The 23,130-nt window shown below is 39.5% G+C and overlaps 1 protein-coding gene across 3 annotated transcripts in view; it reads left to right on the forward strand.

Moving 5' to 3' along the window:
• Positions 1 to 23,130, forward strand: part of FSIP1 (fibrous sheath interacting protein 1) — a 192,855-nt gene that overhangs the window by 50,236 nt on the left and 119,489 nt on the right. For all 3 annotated transcript variants that reach the window (XM_078053389.1, XM_078053390.1, XM_078053391.1), the window contains 2 exons: positions 1,211 to 1,369; positions 11,866 to 12,006. In XM_078053389.1, coding sequence (XP_077909515.1) covers positions 1,211 to 1,369; positions 11,866 to 12,006 — 300 coding nt within the window. The remainder of the gene's footprint in view (positions 1 to 1,210; positions 1,370 to 11,865; positions 12,007 to 23,130) is intronic.

Below are 23,130 nucleotides of genomic sequence, written 5' to 3' on the forward strand. Positions count from 1 at the left end.
TGGGGGGAGGGGTGGAGGGGGAGAGAGAGAGAGAGAATCCTTGAGCTCGATCCCAGGACCCTGAGACCATGACCTGAGCCCAAATCAAGACTTGGCTGCCCAACCGACTGAGCCACCCAGGCGCCTGGGCTTTTGCATCTTAACTGGGTTTGCTGCTTCCAGTCTTGCCCTCACTAGCTGCAGTTTTAAAGATTTAATTTATTTATTTTAGAGACAGAGAAAGAGAGGGAGCATGCATGTGTGCACAGGGGGAGGAGTAGAGGCAAGAGGGACAAGCAGATTCTGTGCTAAGCACAGAGCCCAACATGGCACTCGATCCCACAACCCTGAGACCATGACCTGACCTGAAATCAAGAAAGAGTTGGATGATTAACCAACGGAGCCACCCAGGCACCCTACCAGCTCCAGTTTTAAAATGCATAGACAATCATGTTGTTTCCTTGATTAAGATGTGATGAAGATTGATTATTTCCTCCAGGAAGCCTTCTCCAACCATTTTGTCTCTCTGCTCCTTCCTGTCCACAAAGGTTAGCTGACCCTTCCTGGTCCCCGTGGCACCTTGAGCTCACTAGCACTCTTCATACCTTGTTAAAATCTTTGCTGCAAAAAGACAGAACTCCTTGAGGGCAGAGCTTATGAGATTCATATTGAGTCACCAGTGCCCAGTGTAATGCCTATGCACAGTGGGTGCTCAGTATAAGATTTTTGAATGAATGTTATGAATGGGTTTTAACCCATTATGAAACAAGTGGTAGTTGAATAAGGAGTTAGATGACCAGTTAAACTTATGAAACCCAAACAACTGCATTTATAGACCCTATGTTACCTTTCAGGGACAAATCTTGGAAATACCATGTCCATTATAGGGTAAACATGATTTCTTATTCAATGTATCACAAACCACGTTTTCAAAGTGGAGAAAGGAGAATGCTATAAGAACCAGACTGTGAGGCCAAGAGATTTATTCCACAGGGGAAAAAACCTACAAAATATAGGATATACTTTATACAGATTTGGCAGATAATGAAACCATAAACTAATTTTTTTCTTTCACTATCCCAATGTTAATTTTGTGGGGTTTTTTTTCTTTTTTTTGGTATTGTCTTGGGGTGTGTGCGTGTGTGTGATGAGCATTGGTGTGGCAGTCTGAAAGGTGTATTTTGGAAAAACATAACATGGGAATGACCTGGTGACCCTTGTTTCCTCTTAGGGCCATCAGTCTGGCTGGCTGGTCCCAGGAGAAGGATACACACTTGCGATCACCCAGCACCAGCAGCTTGCTGAAATTGACTCAAAGCTCCAAGAACTTTCTGCAGCCTCACCAACAACTTCCAGCTTTTCTCCAGGACTTGAAAACCAGAGTGATCAGGTAGATTTAGTTTAAGAGCATACAGACTGTTCAGGTTTGTGTGCTAAAGTTAGTTCACAGAATTTGACAATCTGTTTGTTACCTGAAGAGGTTTCTTCCCAAATGTTTTTTCCATGACTACAAATGCAGTGATACTAATAGTAAAGTGTGTGTATTGCGTGTATTTTTCTTTGGTGACTTCACTTCCTCTTCATTTTTCTTTCAGTTGGTAATTTGCTGGGAGGGGTCACTTAGGAAATATTTATTTTCATGTTATTATGTCTTTCTGATTTAAGCTAATTCTTTTTTTTTTCTTAAAGATTTTATTTATTTATTTGAGAGAGAGAATGAGAGAGAGCACATGAGAGGGGTTAGGGTCAGAGGGAGAAGCAGACCCCTGCTGAGCAGGGAGCCCGATGCGGGACTCGATCCAGGGACTCCAGGATCATGACCTGAGCCAAAGGCAGTTGCTTAACCAACTGAGCCACCCAGATGCCCTGATTTAAGCTAATTCTTGATCATGATCAGGAGACAGGATAGGAAAGAAAACTGATAAAGCGCTCTTTTGTCCTTTGAGAGCCTTATTTCTCTTCATTTCTCTGGTTCTAGGTATCAGCAATGGCAACTGCTTGTCTCTTGCACTGCCAGATTCTTCTTTTAATTTAACATCAAGCAGTGAAGCTCATTACGTTGTTGATGGCTTCTCTCTTATGAGGATTTTGAAATGTATGTGTTGCCTCTCTTGCTAGCTCTCTCAAATATTCGTTTACAATTTCCTGTGTAGAAAAACAGAAGAGTAACGGCAGCTTTGTAAAAGTAAAATTCTGTTTTTCTCCCCTCAGTGCTTCATGAGATCTAGCTTGGGGTCGGGTAGTAGTTTTCACCCAAAGAGAAAATGGCTGGTCTTTTGTTATTCTACCTCTACCAGTTTTGTAGGCATTTTACCAAATCAGTTTCTGTACAGTCTTAGATGCATGTGACTTTTTTGGTCCTAAAAAAGATTTAAAAATAAATGTTCTATAGGTAATAATTCTGCTTTATAGTGAGTCTCGAAGCCATCGATTGAAGGTTGGGGATCTGGCTTTGGGCCATTTGAAACTGCTTCAAGGGAAAAGAGGAGTGTTAAGATGTTCCAAAGAAAGTTTGGTCACTGGCAAAACCTTTATGGAGCCAGGTCGGCTTCCTTAGCTTATGTCCGCAAGGGCCAGGCACAGCTGCTTCGGAGCCCTTTATACAGCACGGGTGGTGGTAGTGGAAACCACTCATTTCTGGATTGGGATAAGAGTTCTTGGAAAACAGAATCGGAATCTCTGGCCCCACCCGAATGTACCCCAGGACTTTGGCACCAGTTATGCCACTCGTTTATTTATGTTACTGGGTGTCATTTCCCAAAAGCAGGAATCCAAGATGGGGAAATAAAATTGTTCAGGGATACTCTTTGTTCTTTTTGTGTTACAACTGATTTTGTTGTTGTTATTGTTACTGGATTTCAAGGGTAGTTGAGATCTCAAAGCTGAGTAATGATCCTATAGATAGAAAATAACCTTTTTCATGGCAGTCAAACGTTATTCTTTAAGGAGAGATGGAGAATTTAGAGATTTGTTTAGCTGTTAGGGCTTAACTAAAGTGACTATGGTAAGACTCTGTCATTGTCATTTAAATCACATTTTCAGAGTTCACATTTATAGTTCAGAAAAATATTTAAAAAATACTAAAAGGGAAAACCGGTATATTACTTGATTGTCACATACTGAGATTATGTGTTTTTATGTGAAACAACATATGGTTAGAGAGAAAAGAGAAAACTGCATTTTGGGACTCCCACTGGATGCAGAAACAGAAATGTAACATCAGAGTTGATGAAAAGAATTAATTAATGGTTCTTGCATGCAAAAAAATTGTCTTTTGAGCGTTTGTTCAATTTCATCTTGGCATTTCCTCATTTCTAACTAAAACCAGCATTGCACACTGAATTTTCAAGCCAGAAATGCTGACATGGCAAATTATTTTGCAGATATTATTTTTGGATTGGAATCCTTTTTGGATAAATAGACTGAAAAGTATCTCGGTTCAACCTTGCATATCTGTGCAGTTGATGAATGGGCTCCAATCTGTTGCTGAACCACAAATATTCATAGTGCATATTCACATTATTTTTATTTTTAACCCTTCTGCAAACCATTAACTCATCAGTAATTTTTCCTCTGTGCTCCTTATGAAAGAATGTCTTTCAAGTGGAATATGAATTTCTGTTTTTCAGCAACTGATTCTGCAATATTAATCAAGTGCTCACTGTAGGAATTGTAGGGCACTGACAGACAAGGCAGGCGAACGTAGAACTGTGGAGTCAAAAAGCCTCACTTCGAGTTCTGACTCCTCCACTGACTAGCTTTGAGGCCTCGGGCATTAATTAGAAGCACCCAGAACCCTAGTTTCCTTGTCTATCCGGTGATAATAATACTATTCTTTAGGGTTCTTTTAAAGGGTGTTTGAGTGGATTTGTGTAAAGTGCTAAGCACCGTGTCTGACACAAAACTCAACCAATGATGTTACTATAATAAGTGACTTAAGGAACACCTTTCCTTTCCTTTTATACACATGTGGTACAAGACGACATAGGTGAGCACAACAGAAAGCTATAGAAGCAAAGTGCTGTGGTGCTTCCAGGGAGCGAGAGAAAGCGCATCCAGAAGGAATATCAGGCAAGTCCAGTTCCACAAGAGAGGGACCGGAGGAGGATGAGGAACTAGTGAATGAGGCAGAAGGGGCCAGGGGCCCAGAGAAGACCGCCATTATACAGCACGAGGTTGAGAATTGGTGGCCTGCATGGCAAATTTGACTCACACATGGGTTTCCTTTAGCCCGCATAGGGCTTACAATTTTTTTTAAGGCAACATTTCAGAATTGGGTGAATTCATATAAATGTCTACATTTCTAGTTTTTCTTGGGAAAGTAGAGAGTCCGGCAACCTGAAACCTGAATCCTTGCTTGGCAAATTACAGGATTGCTCTGAGTAACAACTGCAGCTTTCTGTGGAGCACGGGTTCTCCCATTTGCCGCAGTATTCACGACTCCGTATCGTATTGCAAGCCCCAAGGCCTCCTGCGTGCATTTGGGTCACTTACCCAGTCCCTGTGCAGGCCGTCAAAACCTCGTTGAATGCCTGCTTGTTTTGCCGGAGATGCTGTGGGGGCTGACGTCAAGTGTCTGATTGGCATGTGGCTTCATCTCCAACCTTTAAGCAGCTTGTAGCATCCTGGAGGATAGTTGCGGAGTGACCATATGGTGAAAGAAGTATCACAATATGCAAACCGATCTTAGGAAAGTATAGAAAGTGTGTACTGGCGGGGAAGGGCACAGAGAAAGGAGAGGTTATTTGCTAAAGGCATGATATTTAAAAAATTCCTTTGGAGATTTTTTTTTGGTTTTGTTTTATTTTGGTCAAGAAAACAGTTTCCCAAACAAGTTGAAACGTGCAGACTTTCTGACTTAATGGACTATAGCAACTATAAGGGGCTAAGCGGGTAGGCGCGTGAGCCTAGGATGATAAACGTACTCGAGTCAGAATAATTTGAGAGGCTCCAGAGATGTGACTCAGGGATTAAGGAAGTTGCTGTGAAAGGAGCAGTTAAGAAATCTTTTTTTCCTTTTGGGCTTGCTGATTAGGATATTCTCAGAGGATACCTTGGCCTGGCTCTTAAGTTTATGGCAATATTTTAAAAGCAGAATTTGGCTTTTAAGTATCTGATTTCCTTAGTGTAAGACAAAGCATGTGGTCACATTCAGAAGGAAGAATGGCATATTACTACTATGGCTGTAATGTGAATAATATCACATGGGTGCCATTTTTACATCTGGTTTTTATTTTCATTTCATCTTAGCAAAAGAGAACTAATTGAAGCAATTTTTTTTCTTAAGATCTGTGGTTTAACTGGGCATACCTTTCCATATCCATCCCCTAACCCTCCAACAAATCAGTTAGTTCTTTCCTCATATTGTAAATCCCACCATAAAATTGAGTGATGTTCTATAATTTAGTCACCATATTTCTTATTTGTAGCTGTCTTAGATTCCAGCTTTCTCTTGAAATATCTAAGGTATAGGAGTTATGTGGGTATTTAGTTTCTTAAGTCCTTAGCAACTGGATTCAATAATAAATTCTATTCCATTTGGCTCTTGTAAAGAAGTGTAATTTATTCATGTCTCATGCAATCAGTCATACTAAATCTAGAATTCTAGTTCTATGGTTAGATTTTTTTTTTCTGGTTGGGAGAGGGTCTTCAAATTGTCCTCATTGAAAAGAGGCATTTCTTTGTTCTTAAACTAGCTAGTTAAACTGAACATAAAGGTCTCCCTTAATTTGATTTATTTATTTTTTTGTTTTTAAAATGTTGATTCAGTTGTATGCATTTTGGTAAGACCAACAAAAAATTAACGAACATTTGTTTGATGGAAATTGTAGTTGTATTCATGTTTTTTCTTACCAAGAGCATACTGTTGCTGACAGCAACAATTAACTGTTTTTTTGTGTCTCTTCCTATTTCACCATTAGCTAAAGTTGAGGAAATAGAAAATGTTGTTTGACATGTAATCCTGAAAGATGTATCATTGTTGAGTCCAGGGTTTTGCAGAGTCCTGATGATGGCCAACTAGTCTACTTGACGTCAGATTACTCAATACCCTAGTTGAGGGCAGGAATCTGGGAATTTTTTATGTATGCTAATCACAAGCACAGAAATATTATTGACCATTGGCTCATATCCAAAAACTATATAAGTATGCTATAAGAGCATGGATTTTTCGGGAATAAACAAGAAGTTGTTTTGAAGGTCGTTGCTAACCTGTCAAACATTCCCAAATAAATCTGGGGAATTCTTCTTGCCTCTTATGTTTTACAGATTACTTTTAAGTTTGTATTTATATTTCTTTATTTTTCTATGTTAAGTATCCTGTGTAGTTAAGGTTTCTTTTGTTTCATTCTAAAATGGTAGAAACAATTTGGCCGTAAGATTTTTTTCCCTACTTCTCGTACTGCCAGGCAAATGACCCATCTGATGACAGGAAAATAGCAGTGGCCTTTGGAAAAATATAGCTTTTGTTTGAAAACATGGGGCAAGTTGGCTTTATTTAGGCAGGTTTGTATTTTCCTGTTTAGTTAGCTTCAGAGAACCCTGTTGGCTCAGTCTACACCAGAGATATTTTTCTAAGGTTGAACTTAGAATCCCTTGGCAGTCAATTAGTCAAATCAACAAATAGCTGTTGACCTCAGGATCAGTTCTCTTCTTGTGGCTCCTTGGGTATTCCATGCATATCACAGAGAGCTTTTGCTGAACTGAATTTTACTTTCACTGAATAAAAGCATTCCTGTATGCCTCGGAAACACAGAAACCACATGGCTGGTCAGAGAATCTGCTCAAACATTACCACCATAGGAAATCAAGATATTTCCTGAGGAGCATAAAAACAGATAGCACTGGCTGGCACTTCGATGTGACAGTAGAAACTCTCTTGGTACCACAGAGCTTCTTGAATATGCCAGGGGGAAATATTTGCCAGAATCGATGATTACCTTTTTTTTGCTCCCTCTTGGCCTCTCTTTGCTTGCATGCTGTCCTTCAAATATTGGAACTATATGGTTATGTTATCAGACCACGACTGAGGAAGGATGTACATATCCTTGGGTCCAGCTGTAGAGAATTACAGACTCATAGGCTATGAGAGTTGGAAGAAAGTTCTTTTGGAAGATATTGAGACCCAGAAAGAGAAAGTGACTTGCTTAAAAGTATATAACTGGTTACACCAGTAGAACTGGGGCTAACATCTAACCTTTGGGCCAATACTTTTGGGGACAGAGAGTCACATTGTCAGAGCAGAGCAGAAAGAGCCTTGGGAGAATAATAGTTCTGTTTTCCTAAGAAAAAATTTGACTTCTACTTATGAAATTAATACCTGGGTATTATAGAAAATTTAGGAAATACAAAAACATCTAAGAAAAATTAGATGAAAGAATCAAGATTTTTACCATCAAGTTGAATTTCCTCCCAGTCTACTTCTCTACAAATACACACACACACACACACACACACACACAGTCTACCAGTTAGAGTTTTGGGCAAGAAAGAGAAAACATCCAGCTTGGATTTTGAAGATAAGTAAATGAAGGAACTATTAATAGATTTAAAGGAGCCAATAAGGGATGTTGGGATACCTAGGGACTAGCAACAGTGGGTAGGGGGAAGAAAAAGTGTATCGGAGCTCAGGGAGAGCTAGAGCCATGGGAGAAGCACCAGCCATCCAAAATTGTAATCATAGAAGGCGTGGGCAAAGGATTTACCAATCTTTCCCCCTTGGGCATGAGAATTTGAGCTATAGTTAACTTCCTCACTGTTTCCCTGGCAGTCTGATGAAAGTTGGAACGTTAACAATGTTGGAAAGCAACTTTGCTTATGCTAAAAATGATGCGGGATTGGGAGAATTATGAAGACTTGGTGGGGAAGCCATATATTAGGTCTCTTTAAGTGCAGTGATTCTTGAGACTGGCATGTCCCTTGCCAGGACCCTGTGGGGGTGTGCCTGTGGTGTCATTTCAAGAGGTGATATTCTTTTTTTTTCTTAAGATTGTATTTATTTATTTGACGGAGAGAGACAGCAAGAGAGGGCACACAAGCAGGGGGAGTGGGAGAGGGAGAAGCAGGCTTCCTGCCGAGCAGGGAGCCTGATGTGGGGCTCGATCTCAGGACCTGGGACCATGACCCAAGCCAAAGGCAGGCACTTAATGACTGAGCCACCCAGGTGCCCCAAGAGGTGATGTTCTTATGAGATAGGAAGCTTTTAAGCCAGGGTAGCTTCCTTGCCCCTTGCACCTGAACTGCCATGGCATGGACTGCAGCAGAAACTCTCCTTGAGGAGAGATTCCTGACACTGCCCTGCTGTGTTTCCTGTCCTATGTTCTTCTTCTCAGTACATTTCTCTCCACGTGTTTGAGCATGAATATTCAGTTGAATCTAAGAAAACTCTACTGATGGGCACCTGATGGGATATATTGCTGCCAAAACCATCATGCCAAAGCAGGGAGGAGAAGGGGAAAAATACTGCAAGCTCTCTCTTTTCCCTCCCTCCAGTCTCTTGCCACATTGGTTAAATCTAACCACAAGACAGAGGTCAAGAAGAAGGAGTCCCATTGTCCTAGCTTGTGTCAGATGTTTCCCATAGTTTGTTAGTTTATCATTCTCATGTTGAAGGACATTCGCCTGTATGCATAAAGCTGCTATGAACATGTGTGCACAAGGCTTCAGTCATATATTTTCTTTTCTCTTGGATATAGATTCACAGGAGTGGAATTGCTGGGTCATAGAATGGACAACATTGAACTTTTCAAGAAACTACCAAACAATTTTCCAAAGTGGTTGTACCATTGCATACTTCCACCAATAACACCTGAGAATTCCTCTTGGTCCACACCTTTCTAACATTTGGTGTTAACAAATTTTTTTCATCTGGGTCAGTTTAGTGGTTGTATAGTGATATCTGATTGTGATTTTAACTTACATTTTCCTGATGACTTAATGATGCTAGGACTTCTTCATGTGCTTGTTTGTCATTCACATATCTTTTATGAAGTATCTATTCAAGTAATTTTAAAGCTAGATTTTTTTTTAGTATTTATTATTTATTTTATTATTGAATTGTGTGAGTTCTTTACATATTATGGATACAAGTACTTTGACAGGTTTATGTGTTATAATACTTTACTCTCAGTCTGGATTGCCTTAATGGTGGCTTTGAATAAGCAAAATTTAATATGTTGATGAAGTATGATTTCGAACTGTTTTTCTTTCTGTGTCTTTTCTTTGCCTACTCAAAGATTTAAAAAAAATCATAGTTGTAGATTATTAAAATGCTGTCCTTTTTAAAAAAGATTTCCATTTAAAAATGAAATCCAATTTGGGTATTTTTCATCTCACTATGTTTTATAGACTAAATGTTTGTGTCCCCTCAAAATTTATATGTTGAAATCTAATCCCTAGTGTGATGGTATTTGGAGGTCAGGACTTTGGGATGTGGTTAGATCATGAGGGTAGGGCCCTCATGAACAGGATTAGTGCCCTTATAAAAAAGACCCAGAGAGTTCCTTTGTCCCTTCTGCCATGTGAGGACCCAGCAAAGAAGATGGTCATCTAGGAACCAGGAAGCAGCCCTTTACCCGATACCAAGTCTGCCAGTGCATTGATCTTGGATTCCCAAGCCCCCAGAACTACGTTTCTGTTGTTTGGAAGTCACCCAGTATGTGGTCTTCTGAAATAGCAACTCAGAAAGACTGACACACTGTGTATCCTACTTCAGAGTAGGGGTATCTTTATGAAAGTTCATGAGATCCTATTTGCTTAAAGCTGCAGAGGAACCTTTATACCATCTTGTCCACATGCCTCCCTAACATTAGGTTTCTTTCTTAAAAAAATTCCTGATAATAATTCACCCTCTGGATGCTTCTAGAGATTGAAGCTACCAGAAGTGAGTCCCCTTTTGGGGAATACAAAATGTAAAAGAATCGCTTCTTGAAATTAAAATACTCTTTCAATAGTCTCCTCATTAGAATTTTATACAATATAAATTTCATTGACACATTAATGTGATAAGAGTTCTGAGAACCAAATCCCAGTTGACCTTTGAACAATGTGGGGGTGAGGCGCACTGACACCCTCTGCCCTCAGTGCAGTTGAAAATCTGTGCATTACTTTTGACTTCCCATAAGCTTAACTGCTAATAGCGCACTGTTGACCGGAAGCTTTACCAATACACAAAGAGTCAATTAACATATTTTGAATGCTGTATGTATCATATCCTGCATTCTTACAGTAAAGAAAGGTGGAGGAAAGGAAATCATAAGGAAGAGAAAGTACATTTATAGTACTCTATTTGCTGAAAAATAATCTGCATGAAAGTGGACTGAGCAGCTCACACTCACGCTGTTCAAGGGTCAGCTGTACAGTCTATGGACCAGTGTCCATACGGCTTCAGGAGTACAGTGATCGGGATCAGGCACCATCCCCATCTGAGCAGCCGCAGTGTGGTAAATGCAATGAGGAACATGTGGCATGACCAAGATAACTGCCCTTCCTAAGTATGTCAGGGGACATTTCATAGGGGAAATACACTTGTGCTCAGAGTAGGAGTGTTCATGAGGAGCTGGAGGAAAGAGGCATGGAGAGGTGGAGAACTAGGAGGAGTGAATATTGCCGTGCCTTTGGGTCTGAGACCCAAGCAGTGGGAGGTGAGACTGGAGAGCTAGTCCAGGCACAGCTCAGGAATGGGTGAGGACTTTGCACCTTGCTCCGTGGCTTCTCTGCAGAGGCTGGAGTGCATGGGGAGACTGGTGGCTCTCAGATCAGTGCAGAGGCCCAAGCAGTAGCTTACGGTGACAGTTCTCAAATTTTCAAGTACTTGTGCTTCAGGCTGTCAGTCCCCCATTGAGTCGGAATGTCCATGGGGAGGGGGGCCTTTGAAGATTTTCCCAGGCTCTGTGGGTGGGTCTGAAGCACCCTGGGTTTTGAAAATCCCCGGTTCAGGGCAATGATGAGGGAGTGAGAAAGAGAGGAGGGCCTTGATTAAGAGGTAGTAGAAAATGAGATGGCGACCAACCGTCTGTAAGGCGTGAGAATGTGGGAGAATTCCGGTTTGAGCCACTTCAGACATGACATCGATGTCAGGCATCTGCATGGTAACACGGAGTAGGAGATCTGTGGGAGAAAATTGGAAAGTTTAGCTATAGATATAAGGCCAACTTACTGTCAAGAAATACCTATTTTTATCACCTAGAAATAATATTAACTTTGGGAGGTTATGGTTCCGTCCATTCAAATAATGCTGATAATAGTGAAATACTTTCACCACGTAGTTCATATTCTTTTCAAAGGACATATTTCACTCACATTTGTTAGGCACTAAGATTTGTTGCATGCTGACTACGTAGTGTGATGACTTTTAGGCTAGATATTACTATCATTCTGCAGATGATGAAACTGAAGGTCAGAGAGGTTAATTGATTTCCCTAAGACCATCTTAGTCAGGAACCAGGTAGAGCTAGGATTCAAAACTCTTGACTTTGCCGAGTCCAGTTCGCTCTTGAACCTTGGTCTCTCATAGCAGGAATGGGCAGGATTTTTTTCTTGTCATTCATATATAATAAACGTGGAGTCCAGAGAAAGTGTGATTTGCCCATGGTCTTAAGCCGGTAAGTACAGAGTGGGGACGAGAGCCCAGGTGCTGCTTCCTGGCCACTGCTGTTTTCACTCGAACTTCTTGCTTTCCAGATGACTGAGTTTATTTTCCACTTGTTTCGTGTACCATTGGACCTTTCCCTCTCAAATAGGAAGAGTTTAGAGAATTATGAATATCATTTTGAAGGAAAGAAATATTGTCTGAGAAGCAAAACCAACCTTCAAAGCTCAATTGCTTCGGAGCAGTGTATGACGGTACATTTTCAGCCTGTGCATGAATTTTTCTTTTTTTTTAATTAGGAACCTGACCTTCATGATGATGATGGAAATATGGAAATAACTCCAGGAGAAAAGGTGCTTCGGAACACCAAAGAGCAACGGGATCAGCAAAACCGGCTGAGAGAGATAGATGACAAGCTGAGGAAGCTGAAGGAAAATGTGGTAAGTCTTTTTTTAATTTCAAGTTTAACTGTCACCAATGATTGTTTTAAAAAAAGCTTCCAGTTTCCTTGGACTGTTTTATGACTGGTTTTATATTTGTTAAGTCCATCAAGAAAACTGACATGGGAATTTGTCAGTGAGAATTTGAATAAAAATATGATTCATAGAACTTAAAGTAATATTATACCTACTTTATGTAATATAATAAACCTGTGAAATACTACCTGAGGTCACAATAATGATCCATACGCCTAATATTCTGTGCCTGACAGTGACATAAATGTTTTTTTTTTAATGGAAAAAATTGGTAGTTATTCTCCATAAAATCATCTTTATATATTGAACTTACAGCTTAAATACTCCCACTTTTTGTTCATAATTCATAATATATTGTTACTCAGTTTTAATACGTTCTAAATCCTTCTTGTGCCTATCCCATGTTTTAAGAGCTTGTCATGTAAAAACATATTGCTGATGAGAGAAAGCTCTTCAATCAACTAAATTGTGAGCTGGTTGATGTTCTGAAAGGCTCCATAATATTATGATTTTCCAGCTACCCAGAGGATGCTTCCAACAGGATACTTGGCTTTTCCCTAAAATGAAACATGAAAAGGCTCAACTTGTGACTCTCCCTACATCCTCTCTCCGAGGGCTGGTCTCGTCCCAATTGCCAGCAGCACCTACTTTCTGTCTCCTACTAAATCCTATTATCTTGGGTGATCTTCAAGCCTCATTAAGTTTTAACCAGTATGGCCAATTTGCTGTCATATCTTGCCACCGTTCTTTATGACTCTGAAAATCTCTCTTTTGTCCTTGTGTGTATCACCCTACGTCAGCATTGTCACCTCCTGTCTAGCCACTTAAACCAGGTCCATCTCTTCTCTCATTATTCCATTTTATATGCTGTTGCATGGGTGTAAGCATCAGGTAAGTGATTTTGATTAAATTCTGATCCCCTTAGAGCTCTCCCAGAGTGTGCTCTGATCCCGATGGAGATTTTTCACCTCTTCTGCTCATGTGCAGCTGAATTGCTCTTAACCATTCGCCAGCCATGGACAGCCCCTCTGACTCGGAGCCTAGAGGATAGGCAGGTCTGCCTCATGAGAGCCAGGCAGCAGATCGAAGGGGGAATGAATGCATTGTGCTTCTCTTTATAATTCATTTTTGTTTACTTTTCATGGGAAATGAAATGGGAATTGTATTTCAGGGACATCTCCATTTTTATTTCCTGAGGGATTTTTTTCTCCTTGAGGCTGCTGATACAGGGAAGAAGTAGGGAAAGTTAGAATGGTTAGGGAGCGTAAAGAGGCTCTTGGCCGATAGTTGTGGTGGATTGCAAACTTGATATGGTAAATAAAATATTTGTGGCTTGACTGGTTTTGAAAACTGTTGGCACTTCTCATCCCATACCTGCCGATCCAAGGCAGGCAAAGCCTGTCATTCTCCATAATTCAGCTCGCCTGATTTCTGACCACTTGTCATATGCCTTGGATGTATATCCATTATTTTCTGCCATGTCTCTACTATTATTTAATTTTTGACTCAAAACCTGGATCCTTTAGGAAAACTTGTTTTCTTTTCCAGTGTCATGTGAAAGTTGGCTAGACTTACAGAGATATGATAAATATCAAGAGTTGGTTGTTATCTAAATGGAAAAGAATAATACATAAGTAGAGAAGAGCAACTGTTGTGTGCCTACAGGGGCAGGCACTGTTCCAAGTACATTATAACTTACTATGTAGTCTTTATTAGCACTCTGTGAGGTAAACACTACTATCCTCACTTTCCAGATGAGGAAATAGAGGTTGAATAACATCCTCAAGCATATGTAGCTACTAAGTGGAAAAGAGAGGATCCAAATGATCAGCTTTTAACAACTATCTTGTTTTACAGTCAACACTTGGAGAAGCTGTTATGATAAAGGCATATGAGTGTTGATCTGTATTATCTTTATGTTTTAATTGCTTAGCATTTCATAATATCCTGTGGATCACATTGTTTACCACATGTGTGTACTTTTTCGGGAAGGTCCAGTGTCTGTTTCAACCTCTGTAAAGCCCATTGTACCTTATAGATTTCTAGGTACTTTGTGGATGGGGAATCTGGAGACCTGAGTTCTTGTTTCAAGGTTGTCAGTGGCCTGATCTGTCACCTTGACAAGTCACTTAGTCTCTTAGAGCCTTGGTTTTCCTACTTTAAAATCAAGGGAGTAGGGCTAGATGACCTCTGTCCTTTTGCCTGTGATTGTTGACGTATTTTTGGTGAAAAATGATGTTATTGGTAGTATCTAAAGCTTAGTGTATATGCTTGCCAACTGTTTGGCATTAATTGGTTTAAATATTTATTGAAAGTTACTTTTGGAAGTTCAGTAACACTTTTTAGGGGAATGTGAGATTGTCTTCCATATATAGAAAAAGGTTAACCTGCTACCTATAGACCAAAGAATATGCTTTCTGAATGATAGCTTCTGGAAATGGCTAATTTTGCAGTTTTGTCTTATTCTTCCTATTACAAGGGAATATTGTTTCAAGATCACTGATTTGGGTGAAAGCAGTAATCTGTGGCCATTGAACTGGTGATTTAGGGATAAAATTCATACTCAGTTTTAGGGATGCACTGGGGAAGGAGTGAGGGAAGGGGCAGTGTAGGAGCCCTGGGAATAGTCCCGGAACCACCCGAATCCCAGGATTGATTTGTCAGTAAAAGCTGGAAAAGTGACTTAATTCTGTGTTTCAGATGGTAGGCTGAGGCTGTGAATGCGCATTTGCCTTGGTCAAGATTGTTGGAGGAAGTGGGATCCAGTTTAGTCTGAAGGTGGTAATGGTATTGCTGGTGTCGGTGGATCCAGCTCTTAGGAGCTAGGGAAGGTAGGTGCAGTGAAATGAGGTTGAGGCTCACAAGTTTAGTATGAACTTCAGTGGGCAGACAGGAGTCCTGAATTCCAGCTGCATCAGTAGAGGAAGGATGAGCCATGGCTGCTAGAAGCCGCATATGTGAAACAAATCTTTAGGATTCGCTCACTGTGAGTCAGCAGTGGGATGTAGCAGTTACGCTGCCTATTATGGGAGAGGTGAGCAAAATGGATCTACGGATTACAGAGCAACAAGGATGAGGAAGAGATTTAAAACCAGGTCCTATGAAGGATTGTTTGTATTTATGGGACTGAGTATATTTATTTAGCTTGGTGAAGAAGAGGGGTGTGTGTGTGTGTGTGTGTGTGTGTGTGTTGTGGGGAAAGAGGGGATGGTTTGGTAGAAAATCACACAATATCCACTTCCCAAAGATATCTAAAGGACTATTATTTGAAGTATTAGTTTTAATCTTTGATAGCTTAGGAAAAAACATGGTAATTGGAAGGCCATGAAGAGACAGAGTTCTGGTAAATATTAAGGAAGAGTTACCATGATTTGAGTGGGATTGATTTGTCTGGGGCAAGGTTTTCAAGGCTGGAGAGAGTAGAGAGGGTTTAAGTATCAAAAAGGTGGCTGAACGGTGTGGGTCACCTCCAGCACAAGCCAGCCGCTTGCGTACGGCAAGTGCGTGGAGGTGCTGTGCACACGTCGGGGGAGGATCTGTGCTGAGCCACTCATCTCTTGCCCGGTTGGTTCCCATGGGCTTAGGAGTATTGGCTTTGACCATGGATAAGAGCTCCTCTGTCAGGCTAACTACTTGTACGGAGATAATTTGAGATGATAGAATCAAGAGAAAATGAAAATAGCTGTATTCATAGAATAGGCAACACAAGACAGACCCCGCCGATGACCTCGCCATCATTTGCCATACAGTGGGCTCTGGTACCTGTCCCCTGATTTCCTGTCTAGCTCAGAGAGTCCCTTTCTGTTGTTTTAGGTGCTCTACAGGCCTCGCTGCCCCTTCACTCTTTGAAACCCACTCTGCTTTATATTTCCTCACTGGTTTATAGTTCCGCTATGTAAGCTTCTATACATGGGACATAGTGGTTAAGAGCCAACCTGTTTGGGTTTGAATCTCAACTCTGTACTTCCTAGCTGTGTGACCTTGGACAGGTCCCTTGACCTCTCTGTGCTTTAGTTCCTTGATTGGTAGAATGGGATAGTTATAATTAATACCTACGTTATAGGCTGTTATGAAGATTAAATTAGTTAACATATGTGTAAAGTGCTTCAAACAGGTTTTGGCACATTTTAAGTGCTATACAAATATTTATTATTAGTATTGTTATTTTTATTATTAACATTAGTAAGGTGGCGTTTACGTTTGCTTGTTTCTATGATAATGAGGGGAGGATATAGCAGAGAGGATGAGATTGAAGATGGCGGGGTACCACTTAGAAAAGAATCAAGATGCCCCTTTTCTGTCAGGGTGAAAGGAGAGAAGGATGGGCCTAGAAAGGCAGGTTTGGAGCTGAAGAGAAAGTGAGAGAGGTCATGCCTGCATATTCTCTAGTCTGTAAATTAGAGATGAAACCATACAATTGATCGGAATGAGAGGGCAGAGTGGGGATGGGACCTTGAAGCAGGGTGGGGAAGGGTTGGAGTAGACGCTGTGAGGAGGAGAGAAGAGCAATGGTGAACAATGAAGACAGCCCTGCTGAGGTTGGAACCCTAGCTAGGACAGGGAGCCAGCCTGCAGGGCTTGGGGTCTTCTCTGACAGCCCTCAGCAGTCCACCAAGAATGGAGGAAATGGGTCTGGAGTTGAGGCAGGGGTGAGGAGAGGTTGAGTGATTGCAATGCAAGACCAAGGAAGCAAGGGAATTGGTGGTACCTGTGAGACCATACCTGAAATGGAGAAAGGAGACAGATGTAATATGGCTGCCTCAGCTATCAGTGGGGACCTCTTTGCCCTTCTTCACCCTGGTTTCATAACTTATTATTGTAAACATAGAGTAGAATGGCAGACAGCTATCAAAATATGAGGTAGATCTATATATATTGGAAAGATGTCTGTGATGATAGTATTCAGGAAAAAGAGCCTGTTGCTTAAGACAATAGTATGATTCCATTTTTATTTTAAAAAAATCATAGAAAAATCCTGGGACAATATATAACAAATGCTAAACAGTGATTACTTTTAGTAGGGATGGGATGGATGGGGAGGTGAAAAAAGGAAATTCACTTTTTATAACATAGACTATTTAAAGGGGAAAGTGTGTTGGGATTATGGATGGTTTTTATACCATTTATACCATTTCACGTACTTTTCTCTATATCTAGACTTTCCGTAATACGTATGTGTTGCGTTTGTAAATAGAATCAATATTTCAAAATATGTAAAGCATTGATATATATGAAGGATCATTACTTAATTGTCTTCATGCATTTAGAAAAATAGAGTGAATCATCATAAAGAATTATGTTCAGCCTTACCAGTAATTAAAATTCATATTCAGGGGCACCTGGGTGGCTCAGTCAGTTGGGCGTCTGCCTTCAGCTCAGGTCATGATCCCAGGGTCCTGGGATCGAGCCCCCCAAGTTGGGTTCCCGGCTCAGTGGGGAGTCTGCTTCTCCCTCACCTTCTGGCCCTCCCTGCCGCTTTTGCTCTTTCTCTCAAATAAATAAATAAAATCTTTAAAAAACAATAAAATAAAATTCAGATTCAAATAATCTTTAGGCACTATATACATTTATCAGACCAGCAGAAATAATGATAAATACAATATAATTATATGATAGTGGGAGTGGTGTGGAGGTGGAGACAGCAATATTTGAACATTATCAAAATATTAGCTATTTTTTATGCTGAAGAAACATTTTTTAATTAAAAAACTTAAAAAAATTTTAAATTCCAGTGTAGTTAACATACAGTGTAATATTAGTTTCAGGTGTACACTATAGTGATTCAGCACTTCCGTACATCACTCAGTGCTCATCACAGCAAGTGCACTCCTTAATCCCTATCACCTACTTGACCCACCCCCCACCCACCTCCCCTCTAGTAACCACCAGTTTGTTCTCGATAATTAAGAACCTGTTTCATGGGGCACCTGGGTGGCTCAGTCTGTTGAGCATCTGCCTTCGGCTCAGGTCATGATCCCAGGGTCCTGGGATTGGGCCCCCCATCAGGCTCTCTGCTCAGGGGTGAGTCGGCTTCTCCCTCTCCCTCTGAGATCTTTCTCACTTTCGCTCTCTCTCAAATAAGTAAATAAAATCTTAAAAAAAAAGAATCTGTTTCTTGGTTTGTCTCTCTCTCTCTCTTTTTCCTTTGCTTATTTGTTTTCTTTCTTAAATGCCACATATAAGTGAAATCATATGGTATTTGTCTTTCTCTGAGTGACTTATTTCACTTAGCATTATACTCTCTAGCTCCATCCATGTTGTTGCAAATGGCAAGATTTCATTCTTTTTTTATGGCTGAATAATATTCCATTGTGTATATTTATACCACATCTTCTTCTTTTTTTTTTTTTTAAAGATTTTATTTATTTGAGAGAGAGAATGAGAGAGAGAGAGCACATGAGAGGGGGGAGGGTCAGAGGGAGAAGCAGACTCCCTGTTGACAGGGAGCCCGATGTGGGACTCAATCCTGGGACTCCAGGATCATGACCTGAGCCGAAGGCAGTCGCTTAACCAACTGAGCCACTCAGGCACCCCACATCTTCTTTATCCACTCATCTATTGATATACACTTGGATTGCTTCCATAATTTGGCTATTGTGAATAATGCTGCTAATAAACATAGGGGTGCATGTGTCCCTTTGAATTAGTGTTTTTGTATTTTTTGGGCAAATACCCAGTTGTTGGTAGCTTTTTAAATTGGATTTTTTTCCCCTGAAAAGCAACTGGTCAATTGTTGACCTGTGACATTATTTTTATTTTTGACCTGCACAATTCCACTTTTAGGAATATTTACAAAGAAATAACAGCCAAGGGGAACCAAACTGAACAAAGTAAGAAACAACTTAAATGCTCTCAAATAGAATATCAAAGAAATTTATACATAGTTTTACCCATTTAACACCATGATAGTATAACAAAAGTGACAAGTATGTGGATTTTGTCAACAAAGGACTTTTAGTTGGAAATGAGTGATCTAAAACAAAAAGGTAAAAATTCTAGATAAATTGTAAGTATCAACTATAACTATGTAATATAAATATATGTATATACTGACAACAGTCTGAAGGGAAATAGACTATGAATGTTAATAGCTTAGTTCTATTATTTTCCACTTTCTATTAAATTACCTATATTCCTAAAGAAAGGGATTCATAATTGAGGTAATTTTATTATTTCATTGTTTTATTTATATACAATGTAACTCTTTACTGTAATGACAGGCTTCTTGAGTAATGTAAATAAATAATAATTCATGTTCAGTCTAATTTTTCAGAGGTATTGAGTGTTCCATTGTGATAATAAGACTAAGGGGATTTTTTTTTTCAAATAAAGAACATCTTTAACTTTTAGAATTAGGTAAAAATGCTTTTAATGAAGTTGCATAATAATTCTAGCTTTCACAAATCAGAAGAATTCAATTTTAGGTTTTTCATTTTCCAAGAAAGAATCATCAATCTGATCTCATCTCATGGACTCCTTTAATGATAAAATATTCTCAGAGATGTTTTGTTAGCATTGTTAGCAAAAGCTTTCCATGGTTCCAATCATTCTAAATGCATTGACCACACTTTTTAGGTCTTTATTGTGTCTCTTTTGATTCTCAGTTTGAACTTCATTCATTTTTTTCATCATTTGAAGTCTCTACTATTTCTTTCCACATTCTTTCCCTTTTCGGTTTCCCGGAAACCACTGAGCTTGGCCTTGTTTGGTGAACTGCATTGTCATTATTGCATCAAAATGTTTAGCACTCTAAGCCTTGTTGCTGAGCATTGTGCATAAGAATGTGGCTCACAAAGGATGATAAATCCTTGTGTTCTGATTCTTATTTCAACATATTCTTGCCGTTTAACCTAGTATAAGAATACATGGACCCCAATCAGAAGACTGGAGGGTTTCTTCTGCTCAGTGAATGGTGAAGGGTCTACCTTCAATTACCAAACATGCCATAGAATCAGAATTATAGGATGTGAGAGTTGAAGGGTCCTTACAGGTCACGTGGGCCTGTCCCATGGATTAGAAACTAAGGTCTTGAATAGCTAACTGATTTTTCCAAGACTCACAGTTAGTTAGTGATAGACTTGGGCCAATCCCCAATTCTTTTGACACTTAAGCCTGTGAGCTTTCCATTACATTCAGCTGCTCTACGTCACACCTGCTCGCATCAGCCAATTTTCAGCTAAGATTTGAGGCCACAGACAAATGTGGGCTTCATTCTAAAGCCTTTAAACTGTTACCAACCATTCATACATCTTTCCCAAATTCAGTGGAACTCCAAACAAACCTGACATGTTTGTGGTTAAACTGGAAGACTAACTAGTGTGTTTTGGTATTAATACATTAACTAAGGCCTGAGCTAGAAAAGTAATTATATTCTCTCTCTGGTGTCATTGCTCAGAACTGTAGAAATTATCTAATCTTTCTTTGTCATTTGTAACAGCTTTCAGGAAGGTAGATGACAGCAATGATAACATTGACACATGAATTATTGGTGTTTTTATAGAATTTACAGCCTTTACTTTTCCTTCTGTAGGTGTTGGCAGGGTGTGCAATAATGATGCAAAATATTTGGTCGTGAAATTTTGAGAGTGGGATTTGCACATCGACAGTGGAACAAACCTTGAAAAATCCATTCTCAAAATCATAGGCAAAAAGAAATACATTTTGAAACATGTAAGTAGAGCACAGAATTTTCGGAAGCACTTATTTATTTCTACATCATCGGATGCAGAAATCTTGATAAAATTTTTTGCAACCGAATAGGATCATTTAATGGTTGCAAAACAGCATGTAGCAGTTACAGGTACATGGATGGTGTTCAAGAATTGTTCTAGAATGAGTCAGTGAGCTAGTAACCACTTTAAAGCTATCAACTATGTATAGTATTCAAATATGTTGTAGAATAAATTGAAAGCACAATTTAGCTGTATTGCTTTGGGAATAAAGTATTAAGCGCAATTGGATTTTTTTTTCATTAACTTATTTTTCAACCATCACTTTAAAACACTTATAAAATATATTAATAGATTTCAGTTTCAAATATATTTTGGAAGAGAAGTTTTATATATATATACCTTGTATTCTGCCTACATAATAAAACATTTTAAAAATTATTAAAGATATTTTCTTCTGGATTATGAATTTTCACATGTATTATAATAACGCAGACTTGGTCTTGTCATAGAGGTGTAGGCATTGTGCTGTTTCTGAATGATAATGTACAAGTCTTGAACATCATCTTAAAAATGAAAATTTTGGTGGCAATCTTGTTTTAGAATATTACCCGATTTTAAAAAGCTTTATTGTTGAGCATAGCCTCTAGAAATAGATAATAAGGCTAGTTAGATTTTAGCATAACTCACTTTTTGCATTCTGAATTAGTTTTCAGAGCTCATTGGTTGAGGCCATGTGCCGTGGATGTGGTTACATGGAACAAAAGCATGTTACATACATCAAGAAATAAACAAATAATATCTTATTAAAGGATAGAATTAAGTATAATTATATAAAGTTAAATAAGTATTGTAAAGATCATAATATGCCACACATAGGCACTTAACCAGTATAGCATGTATTGACATAAAATTAGAATGCATAAATAATTAAAACTTATGACACTTTTTAAAAAAAGATTTTATTTATTTATTTGACAGAGAGAGAGACAGTGAGAGAGGGAACACAAGCAGGGGGAGTGGGAGAGGGAGAAGCAGGCTTCCCACTGGAGGGAGCCCGATACAGGACTCGATCCCAGGACCCTGAGATCATGACCTGAGCTGAAGGCAGACGCTTAACCGACTGAGCCACCCAGGCGCCCCAAAACTTATGACACTTTTGGAGGTTGAAATTAAACCTATTATTTGGTTGTTAACGTGGTAGTAATACTGTTTAATTTCTTTTCCAATTCTTAAGGTCATTTTTAGTATCATTTAGTATAATAAATTCTTGAATTGATTCCCAATGGAGATGATGAATTCCCAGTGGAGATGTTATTTGTATTCATAGGTAGCCTTTAATCCTTTCATTTTTTTCTTAACCAGCTACAGTCAGGTTGTTTTTTTTTTTTTACAGACCTTCAGGATCCTAGATCTACTTCTTGTTACAGTCTAAGGCAATCTCTGGCCAAAACAGGGATTATCTAAAGCAGTGATTTTAATGTGGATGGTCAAACAACTGTTTGTTATTGGTGGGAGTTAAGGAACTTTTACCAGAATGTAAGTGCATGTACTCTTTACTTCATCCAGAAAAGCTTTCTTGTTGAATCAGTTGATTTAAATTCTGGCATAGCTTCTTATTGCATAGCAGACCTGTAACAAGCATTTGAGGACCAGCCCTGGCCAGCAGACCACACTTTGAGGAGCGCTGAGTGCAGGCCTGTTCTTGATATTTGATGTTGAGCTCATAGTTCTGAGCACCCTACCTCCTGGATCTTAGTCACCAAGATGTGGCTGTCTTCTCCCTTCTTTACCTTCACTTTGTGTCTTCTGGACCTATGTTTTTACTAGATAGTGATGTCTTGATACCCTCACTAGGTTCTGCCCTGGTCTTTGGTTTCTAGCTCTTTGGCTCATGTATATTATAGGAAACTATAGAGACCTCTATCTCTAGTTTACTGAGTCCAGAGATTATTAAGTTCTTGTTCTCTATACACCTATCAAGATAGCTAAAATAAAGAACACAAGAAGAAACAAGTATTGGTGATGTGAAGAAAAAGGAACCCTTGTGCACTGTTGGTGGGAATGCAAATTGGTGCAGCCACTATGGAAAATAGTATGGAAGTTCCTCAAAAAATTAAAAATAGAATCATCAGGGGTGCCTGGGTGGCTCAGTCATTAAGCGTCTGCCTTCGGCTCAGGTCATGATCCCAGGGTCCTGGGATCGAGCCCCGTGTCAGGCTCCCTGCTCTGCGGGAAGCTTGCTTCTCCCTCTCCCACTCCCTCTGCTTGTGTTCGTTTTCTGGCTCTCTCTCTCTCTGTCAAATAAATAAAATATTAAAAAAAATAGAATCATCTTATGATCCAGTAATTCCACCACTGGGTATTTACTCAAAGAAAATGAAAACACTAATTTGAAAAGATATATGCACCCTATATG

This window comes from Halichoerus grypus, chromosome 8, assembly GCF_964656455.1.
Source record: "Halichoerus grypus chromosome 8, mHalGry1.hap1.1, whole genome shotgun sequence".
Taxonomy (NCBI): Eukaryota; Metazoa; Chordata; class Mammalia; order Carnivora; family Phocidae; genus Halichoerus; species Halichoerus grypus.